This window comes from Oncorhynchus clarkii, unplaced genomic scaffold, assembly GCF_045791955.1.
Source record: "Oncorhynchus clarkii lewisi isolate Uvic-CL-2024 unplaced genomic scaffold, UVic_Ocla_1.0 unplaced_contig_10857_pilon_pilon, whole genome shotgun sequence".
Lineage (NCBI taxonomy): Eukaryota > Metazoa > Chordata > Actinopteri > Salmoniformes > Salmonidae > Oncorhynchus > Oncorhynchus clarkii.
This window is the reverse complement of record NW_027261035.1, coordinates 105342-115841: the sequence shown is the minus strand read 5'-3', so window position 1 is coordinate 115841 and position 10500 is coordinate 105342. Positions and strand designations below refer to the sequence as shown.

Here is a 10500-nt window from a genome sequence, read left to right as displayed (position 1 = left end):
TTAGGGGAGGTGCTGGCTAGCAGAGTAGAACACCTGGTTAAGGGAGGTGCTGGTTGGCAGAGTAGAACACCTGGTTAGGGGAGGTGCTGGCTAGCGGAGTAGAAGACCTGGTTAGGGGAGGTGCTGGCTAGCGGAGTAGAAGACCTGGTTAGGGGAGGTACTGGGCTAGTGGAGTAGAACACCTGGTTAGGGGGGGTACTGGGCTAGCGGAGTAGAAGACCTGGTTAGTGGAGGTACTGGGCTAGCGGAGTAGAACACCTGGTTAGGGGAGTAGGGGAGGTGCTGGCTAGCAGAGTAGAACACCTGGTTAGGGCAGGTGCTGGATAGCAGAGTAGAACACCTGGTTAGGGGGAGGTGCTGGCTAGCAGAGTAGAACACCGGGTTAGGGGAGGTGCTGGCTAGCAGAGTAGAACACCTGGTTAAGGGAGGTGCTGGCTAGCAGAGTAGAACACCTGGTTAGGGGAGGTGCTGGCTAGCAGAGTAGAACACCTGGTTAGGGGAGTGGCTGGCTAGCAGAGTAGAACACCTGGTTAGGGGAGGTGCTGGCTATAGCAGAGTAGAACACCTGGTTAGGGGGAGGTACTGGCTAGCAGAGTAGAACACCTGGTTAGGGGGATGTACTGGCTAGCAGAGTAGAACACCTGGTTAGGGGGATGTACTGGCTAGCAGAGTAGAACACCTGGTTAGGGGGAGGTACTGGCTAGCAGAGTAGAACACCTGGTTATGGGAGGTGCTGGCTAGCAGAGTAGAACACCTGGTTTGGGGGATGTTCTGGCTAGCGGAGTAGAACACCTGGTTAGGGGGATGTTCTGGCTAGCAGAGTAGAACACCTGGTTAGGGGGAGGTACTGGCTAGCAGAGTAGAACACCTGGTTAGGGGGATGTTCTGGCTAGCGGAGTAGAACACCTGGTTAGGGGGATGTTCTGGCTAGCGGAGTAGAACACCTGTTTATAAACCCCTACAACAACCAAACAAGTTGTTCATTATAATCTGCATTTCCTGTTGCTCCAGTATTCTTTTTCCTGTTGTGAGAAGCTGGGTCAAATGAACCTGTTACAGTTTGCTCTGGAAAAAGGGGCAAAGCTGATGATTAAGTGCAGTGCAGCGGCTGTGTTTAGACTTTTCACCATCACATCAGCTCTGAAAGAGATGTGATTGGTCAAATGAACAATTAGGGGGAATAAAGATCAGAATTGGGCTGCCTGTCTAAACACTGCCAACTAGTCTCTATTACGATAAACCTGTTTAACTTGTTCTGGGTTTCTGCTGCTTCAGTGTAGTACACACATTCACCACAGACAGACCCAACCCATTGCATCCATTTCTTAGTCCTGTCCAGTCCATCACCATGTCCACGTGAGACAGATAACTGCTGCTCTCAGTCTTTGTTTAAAAAAAGCCTTAGGAATCAAAAAACCGGTGTAGCAAGGTGTCTGCCTCGGTTCAGAGAAAAACAACATTCTCCCAAAGGACGTAGCGTGAAGAACCTGGTCATTCAGGGTGTTAATGTTCTTCACCGAGGTATACAGTGCCTTTGGAAAGTATTCAGACCCTTAACTATGTACTTTGTTGAAGCACCTTTGGCAGTGATTACAGCCTTGAGTCTTCTTGGGTATGACGCAACAAGCTTGGCACACCTGTATTTGGGGAGTTTCTCTCTCTCAAGGTCTGTCAAGTTGAATGGGGAGAGTTGCTGCACAGATATTTTCAGATCTCTCCAGAAATGTTGTATATCCTTTCCCCATCCCCTCGTCACGTTCTTTGTTTTTTGTTTGTTAGTTAGTTAGTGTATGAACAAACAACGAGGAAGTGATTGGTACATCAGTCAGTCTGTTACTGTATGAGATCAGCAGGGAGGACCAGGTTTGTGTAGGTCTGTCCATACGTTGACCTGGTGAGTGATACTGTGTGTGGTGGTGGCTATCAGCCGTGAGTAAGTGCAGCGGTCATAAGCCACAGGGAAAACCTGGAAGAGGTTTCCACTGGGGGGGTCAGTAGGCCGGATGCCCAGGTGTCTCATACACAGTCCCAGATACACATCCTCTATGTAGACGGCTTTAACATGCCTGGACGCCTCCACCAGCTTCCTGGGGAGGTCTAAGGTGAAGACATAGCCCAGGCCCAGAGCATAAGGTGGGTATACCGGTTCAGGAAACACCTCCTTTGGAAGGTACCATTTCGAGTTACGGTCTCTTAGAACAGCGGCCCATTGGGCCACTAGTCCAGTCTGGTAGTTCTGCGTTGGAGCGTGAAGCAGCATGTTGACCAAGGTGTTCACGTTGAGGAACATGTCTGAGTCGATCTTCATGGCGTAGGAGGCGTTGGGGCAGCGAGAGCTCAGCCACTCCATCATCACCATGGTCTTGATGGTCAGGTTTTTGTAGCTGTCTATGAAGTCGCTCTGCAGCAGATCCTGGTGCTCTTTGCTCTCCTGCAGCACCTTCTCCTGGAGCTGCTCTGTCTCCTCTCCACTGGGCAGTCCCAGCAGGAAGAACAGACGGACCTCTCTGCCCAGTACCTGCCTCTCACTGCCCCAAGTCCTGCGGACGGCCTCACGAGCGTCCCTGTTATAGGGCGCCACTGGCACCATCAGAACCAGGAAGGGTTTCTGCTCCCGGCATTTCTCTGGCTCATCCAGGATGAAGATGTACTCTGATGGGTATTCTACATGGTACGGTCCTGGGGACACATACGGAGGAGGAGTGGCCAGAACTGCCTTGACCTCTGTGATCAGATTAGTGATGATGGTCAGTGCAGAGGTGATGGAACTAGTTTCATGATGTGTTGTGTTGAGTTCGATGGCCTGTTGAGTAGAGTGGATAAGTGAAGTCTGACGATCTGTTGAATTGGCAGACGCAGTTTCATGAGCGTCTATGGTAAAACCAGTGGAGTTGATAGAAACTGCTTCGCTACTGGTGTTGGTAGAACCAGATCTGCTGACTGAACCGCCACGCAATTCCGCCCACCATTTTGACGCCCTGTCTAGTGAAGGGACCCACTCTACTGACCGATCGCCGAAGTAGAAGAAGACCGTTGCTATGAGGAGCAGGATGAGAAAACACCAACGGAAACGGGACCACCCACAGTATCTCCTGCCTTCAGCCATCTCTTTACTGAGAGAGAGAGAGAGAGAGAGAGAGAGAGAGAGAGAGAGAGAGAGAGAGAGAGAGAGAGAGAGAGAGAGAGAGAGAGAGAGAGAGAGAGAGAGAGAGAGAGAGAGAGAGAGAGAGAGAGAGAGAGAGAGAGAGAGAGAGAGAGAGAGAGAGATAATAGTGGCATATCTACATATTCATACAGTATATGCATTATAATAGTGGCATATCTACATATTCATACAGTATATGCATTATAATAGTGGCATATCTACATATTCATACAGTATATGCATTATAATAGTGGCATATCTACATATTCATACAGTATATGCATGTGACGACCCTCCCACTCTGTCTGCCGTATTCTCTCTTTGTTCTTGTTTCCTTATTAGGATGCCTGTGTGCGGAGTTGGGAGGGTCGTCAGCTACATGTGAAACACCTGGGCCCGGTGTCTCCCAGGATAAATACACCACTTCCCCATTCATGGAGGAGACTCTCTCCATGCAGACACACCTGTGCCCGGTGTCTCCCAGGATAAATACACCTCTTCCCCAGTTCCCCAGTCATGGAGGAGAGACTCTCTCCATGCAGACACCTTTATAGATTTTGTTGTGTATCTTGGTGGTTTTTGGTTGTTTGCTTTGGCACCTTTCAACACCCTGCATTATCACATTCATGCAAAACACTCCCTTACACTACTGATTACTGATTACACACACCACTGTATATTGTACTTCGTTTACTTTATTTAGTAAATATATATTTTGTTATTCCTTATCTCCACGTTGTCTCCCTTTTGTTACGGGCTTTGAGCCGGTTCATGACAATGCATTATATTAGTGACATACTGTGTATACATTATATTAGTGACATATCTACATATTCATACAGTACATGCATTATATTAGTGGCATATCTACATATGCATACTGTGTATACATTATATTAAGGGCATATCTACATATTCATACAGTACATGCATTATATTAGTGGCATATCTACATATGCATACTGTGTATACATTATATTAGTGACATATCTACATATTCATACTGTGTATACATTATATTAGTGACATATCTACATATTCATACTGTGTATACATTATATTAGTGACATATCTACATATTCATACTGTGTATACATTATATTAGTGGCATATCTACATATGCATACTGTGTATACATTATATTAGTGACATATCTACATATTCATACTGTGTATACATTATATTAGTGGCATATCTACATATTCATACTGTGTATACATTATATTAGTGACCTATCTACATATTCATACAGTGTATGCATTATATTAGTGACATATCTACATATTCATACAGTGTATGCATTATATTAGTGACCTATCTACATATTCATACAGTACTGCATATGCATTACATTAGTGACATATCTAGATATTCATACATTGATTAATGTGCTTGTCTGACTTGCCTAGTTAAATACAGGTTAAATAAATACACAATCTTTTGACTTGACGTTTGTTTGGAAAGAAGAATGGATGGAACATGAGACCATCCCTTCCTCACATAGTGTCACGTCCTGACCATAGAAAGGTTGTTCTAGTTTATATTTTCTATTGTAGAGTAGGTCAGGGTGTGACTGGGGGGTTGTTCTAGTTTATATTTTCTATGGTAGAGTAGGTCAGGACGTGACTGGGGGGGTTGTTCTAGTTTATATTTTCTATGGTAGAGTAGGTCAGGGCATGACTTGGGGGTTGTTCTAGTTTATATTTTCTATGGTAGAGTAGGTCAGGGCGTGACTGGGGGATTGTTCTAGTTTATATTTTCTATGGTAGAGTAGGTCAGGGCGTGACTGGGGGGGTTGTTCTAGTTTATATTTTCTATGGTAGAGTAGGTCAGGGTGTGACTGGGGGGTTGTTCTAGTTTATATTTTCTATGGTAGAGTAGGTCAGGGCGTGACTGGGGGATTGTTCTAGTTTATATTTTCTATGGTAGAGTAGGTCAGGGCGTGACTGGGGGCTTGTTCTAGTTTATATTTTCTATGGTAGAGTAGGTCAGGGCGTGACTGGGGGGGTTGTTCTAGTTTATATTTTCTATGGTAGAGTAGGTCAGGGCGTGACTGGGGGCTTGTTCTAGTTTATATTTTCTATGGTAGAGTAGGTCAGGGCGTGACTGGGGGGGTTGTTCTAGTTTATATTTTCTATGGTAGAGTAGGTCAGGGCGTGACTGGGGGATTGTTCTAGTTTATATTTTCTATGGTAGAGTAGGTCAGGGCGTGACTGGGGGATTGTTCTAGTTTATATTTTCTATGGTAGAGTAGGTCAGGGCGTGACTGGGGGCTTGTTCTAGTTTATATTTTCTATGGTAGAGTAGGTCAGGGCGTGACTGGGGGCTTGTTCTAGTTTATATTTTCTATGGTAGAGTAGGTCAGGGCGTGACTGGGGGCTTGTTCTAGTTTATATTTTCTATGGTAGAGTAGGTCAGGGCGTGACTAGGCGATTGTTCTAGTTTATATTTTCTATGTGGGGTTCTAGGTTTGATTTTCTATGTTGGTGATTTGTATGATTCCCAATTAGAGGCAGCTGTTTATCGTTGTCTCTAATTGGGGATCATATTTAAGTTACATTTCTCCAGCTGTGGGTTATGGGATGTTGTTTTTGTTTAGTTGCCTGTTAGCACTGCATTGTCTTCCCTGTTCCTTTATTGTTTTTTCTAAGTTTCACATCTTTAATAAATTATGTGGAACTCAAAGTACGCTGGGCTTTGGTCCGACTATTTTTACGAAGATCGTGACACATTGGACTCTGGTCAAAAGTAGTGCACTATATAGGGAATAGGGTGCTATAGTGCAGTCTAGGCTGGTTTATAAATGTTGGTATGAAAATGTCCATGCAGCTATATAGTGATTTGACATCGTAACATTTATCTTGTATTTATTTCTAGAGCAGGGATGTATTTTAAATTCTAATGTTCACAAGTCTAATATCCTTCTTCTCCTTTGATTCTTATTAAAATAATAATATGTGATTTGTAGAAGTTCCTTGTAAAAGAAGATATTGGTCTCAGTGGGACTCAATTATCAACAACGTTGCATTTTGACTCCTGGACTGATAGTTAGTAGGACGTTAAAATGCCTGAGCTGAGCATTGAGAACCAAGCATCCTCCTACATGTGAACTTAAGTTCCTGTGAAAACACCTGCGTTCCGTGCGTACAGTGACGTTCTATAGAATTCCTTCAGTATGACTGTTTTGTTACTTTTGAATTTGAATACGTCAAACTATAGTAGAAAAAAACAGATGGGATGACACATGAAAATACACCTACCTTCTTCCTCCTTTCTTAGTGCCATCTTCCACCATGTTGGAGATCTATCTAGCTGGGGAAGGCTGCCAGGCAGGTAGGCAGGAGATCTATCTAGCTGGGGATGGCTGCCAGGCAGGTAGGCAGGTTTCAGTAATCCCTCTTCGGTCAACTCTTGTTGTTTCATACTCATGCAGGCAGGTAGGCAGGTGTAAGGTAGTCCAAACCTCAGTCAATTAATGTTGTATCATACAACAACTACATGTAATGGCAGAAGGCAGCCGTGGCCAAAGGTTGCTTCTGCTCCACCAGTATTTCCAGTTTGTTAACTCTCCTGCGACTAAATGATAAGTAAAACCGTTCCCACCTGGGGTAAAGTGAATGTGCAACTAGTTAGGGTGTGGCTTAACTGGCTCCCTACTCCCTACAAGGCTCCCTACTCCCTATAGAGGACAAGGCACCCGACACCCTTGGTCTTTTACCAAATAGGGCTATCTTCTGTATACCACCCCTACCTTGTCTCAACACAACTGATTGGCTTAAACGCATTAAGAAGGAAAGAAATTCCACAAATTAACTTTTAACAAGGCACACCTGTTAATTGAAATGCATTCCAGGTGACTACCTCATGAAGCTGGTTGAGAGAATACCAAGAGTGTGCAGAGCTGTCATCAAGGCAAAGGGTGGCTACTCTGAAGAATCTAAAATATATTTAGATTTGTTTCACACTTTTTTGGTTACTACAGAATTCCATATGTGTTACTTCATAGTTTTGATGTCTTCACTATTATTCTACAATGTAGAAAATAGTAAAAATAAAGAAAAACCCTTGAATGAGTAGGTTTGTCCAAACGTTTGCCTGGTACTGTATATAAAGATCTGTTTTGATGATACTGGCACACTCTTTTCAGATTGATCATGTATTCTCTCAGCACTTCTCAGAATATTCTATATCTGAGGTGTGTATGCTTCACATGTTAACCAGTGGGACGTCAAGACACAAGAAAACATGTTTCCCAGGAAGTAGTTTGAAGGGTTTAGTTTAGTTTATTCCAATCCACTAGTACCCAAGCTGTGCGTCTCTATAGCTTCCTACTGTGTTGTAACAATGGTATTGTCTCTAGAGCTCTCCACTCCACTGACGTGGGGAACATGTAAATCCTTCTAGGTAACCATGGTGCCCTGGTCTCTACCTGCTGGAAGGCCACACCTTCATCTCATTTTTCACTGCAACGGGAGACCTTGTCTCATACTTCCTCTTATAGAGGTGTGTGTGTGTGTGTGTGTGTGTGTGTGTGTGTGTGTGTGTGTGTGTGTGTGTGTGTGTGTGTGTGTGTGTGTGTGTGTGTGTGTGTGTGTGTGTGTGTGTGCGCGCGTGCGTGCGTGCGCACGTGTTCGTACGTGCGTGAAGCCATTAGGCAAAAGATAAGCAGATAAGCAAAGTGCTGCTAAGTTGCTAGCAAACAACTCAAGTGCAGTTCTGTTTCTAGAAGGATTCTATAGTATTCTATACCCTCATAAGCAGCACTTTACAATATATACATTGTATTACCTGATCATTTCTGGTAACTATTTTAAGTACCAGAGAAATTATTAATCAGGCAGGAGCAGAGCAGATGATCCTTTACCCTTCCAGTCCATGAGCACTCTGCTGGCAGGCTGCCCTCTAAGGTGATGGTGGAGGGCAGACAGAACATGAGCACTCTGCTGGCAGGCTGCCCTCTAAGGTGATGGTGGAGGGCAGACAGAACATGAGCACTCTCCTGGCAGGCTGCCCTCTAAGGTGATGGTGGAGGGCAGACAGATCATGAGCACTCTGCTGGCAGGCTGCCCTCTAAGGTGATGGTGGAGGGCAGACAGAACATGAGCACTCTGCTGGCAGGCTGCCCTCTAAGGTGATGGTGGAGGGCAGACAGATCATGAGCACTCTGCTGGCAGGCTGCCCTCTAAGGTGATGGTGGAGGGCAGACAGAACATGAGCACTCTGCTGACAGGCTGCCCTCTAAGGTGATGGTGGAGGGCAGACAAAACATGAGCACTCTGCTGGCAGGCTGCCCTCTAAGGTGATGGTGGAGGGCAGACAGATCATGAGCACTCTGCTGGCAGGCTGTCCTCTAAGGTGATGGTGGAGGGCAGACAGAACATGAGCACTCTGCTGGCAGGCTGCCCTCTAAGGTGATGGTAGAGGGCAGACAGATCATGAGCACTCTGCTGGCAGGCTGCCCTCTAAGGTGATGGGGGAGGGCAGACAGAACATGAGCACTCTGTTGGCAGGCAGCCCTCTAAGGTGATGGTGGAGGGCAGACAGATCATGAGCACTCTGCTGGCAGGCTGCCCTCTAAGGTGATGGTGGAGGGCAGACAGATCATGAGCACTCTGCTGGCAGGCTGTCCTCTAAGGTGATGGTGGAGGGCAGACAGAACATGAGCACTCTGCTGGCAGGCTGCCCTCTAAGGTGATGGTAGAGGGCAGACAGATCATGAGCACTCTGCTGGCAGGCTGCCCTCTAAGGTGATGGGGGAGGGCAGACAGAACATGAGCACTCTGTTGGCAGGCAGCCCTCTAAGGTGATGGTGGAGGGCAGACAGATCATGAGCACTCTGCTGGCAGGCTGCCCTCTAAGGTGATGGTGGAGGGCAGACAGAACATGAGCACTCTGCTGGCAGGCTGCCCTCTAAGGTGATGGTGAAGGGCAGACAGAACATGAGCACTCTGCTGGCAGGCTTCCCTCTAAGGTGATGGTGAAGGGCAGACAGATCATGAGCACTCTGCTGGGAGGCTGCCCTCTAAGGTGATGGTGGGGGCAGACAGAACATGAGCACTCTGCTGGCAGGCTGTCCTCTAAGGTGATGGTGGAGGGCAGACAGAACATGAGCACTCTGCTGGTAGGCTGCCTTCTAAGGTGATGGTGGAGGGCAGACAGAATATGAGCACTCTGCTGGCAGGCTGCCCTCTAAGGTGATGGTGGAGGGCAAACAGAACATGAACACTCTGTTGGCAGACTTGTGTTTTGGTGATTATTATATTTCACAGTAAACATATTTTAGATAAAAAGTTGTGTGGTGAAAGATGTCTACGAACAAAATGAATACACAATGAAAGGTTTCGGATGTCAGACTGTGTCACGCCCTGATCTGTTTCACCTGCCTTTGTGATTGTCTCCACCCCCCTCCAGGTGTCGCCCATCTTCCCCATTATCCCCTGTGTATTTATACCTGTGTTCTCTGTTTGTCTGTTGCCAGTTTGTTTTGTTCGTAGAACCTGCCAGTGTTTTGTTTCCCTGCTCCCGCCAGTTCTGCCTATCCTGACCCTGACCCAGACCCTGACCCTGACCCTGACCGTTCTGCCTATCCTGACCCTGACCCTGACCCTGACCCAGACCCTGACCCTGACCCAGACCCTGACCCTGACCCTGACCGTTCTGCCTATCCTGACCCTGACCCAGACCCAGACCCTGACCCTGACCCTGACCGTTCTGCCTATCCTGACCCTGACCGTTCTGCCTATCCTGACCCTGACCCTGACCCAGACCCAGACCCTGACCCAGACCCTGACCCTGACCCTGACCCTGACCGTTCTGCCTATCCTGACCCTGACCCAGACCCAGACCCAGACCCTGACCCTGACCCTGACCGTTCTGCCTATCCTGACCCTGACCGTTCTGCCTATCCTGACCCTGACCCTGAATACATTTTTGTTTCTTCAACATTGTCTGCACCGGGGTCATACCATAAAACATGCTAGACCGGCTGCGATCAGATGTAGGATCTTAATTTGAGCCACTTTGCTACAGCAGGAAAATAATCCTGCAGCAACAGGAAATGTGATTTATGTGGATTATAATCCGTGTGTATTTTTGTAGGGGTTGATAAAAAAAAATGTGTGAGGGCAAATCAAGTTTGACCTTTAAAAGTGAAGATTACAAACTTTAGAAGCCTTTTTAAAACTCAAATACACTTTAAGTTCTTAGCAATTTGATTTGATCAAATTAAGATCCTAGTGTTACTAGTTTGGAGGTTTGTACTAAAAGGTTATTAAATTCCCCACAGACTTGTGAAATAGCACCAAAGGAGATAAAAACAACAACTGTAGCTTCTGTATTTATGTTATTTATTCAGG

At 46.2% G+C, this 10500-nt stretch overlaps 1 protein-coding gene across 1 annotated transcript; it reads right to left on the bottom strand.

Annotated features, from left to right (window-relative positions):
• Positions 1 to 303: 303 nt before the first annotated feature.
• On the bottom strand, positions 304 to 6692 carry LOC139403898 (beta-1,3-galactosyltransferase 1-like). Its single transcript, XM_071147093.1, has 2 exons — positions 6406 to 6692; positions 304 to 3113 (listed from the first exon to the last, which is right to left on the bottom strand). The coding sequence occupies exons 1-2, from the start codon at positions 6438 to 6440 to the stop codon at positions 1847 to 1849; spliced, it is 1302 nt and encodes a 433-aa protein (XP_071003194.1). The 5' UTR covers positions 6441 to 6692; the 3' UTR covers positions 304 to 1846.
• Between the last annotated feature and the right edge of the window lie 3808 nt (positions 6693 to 10500).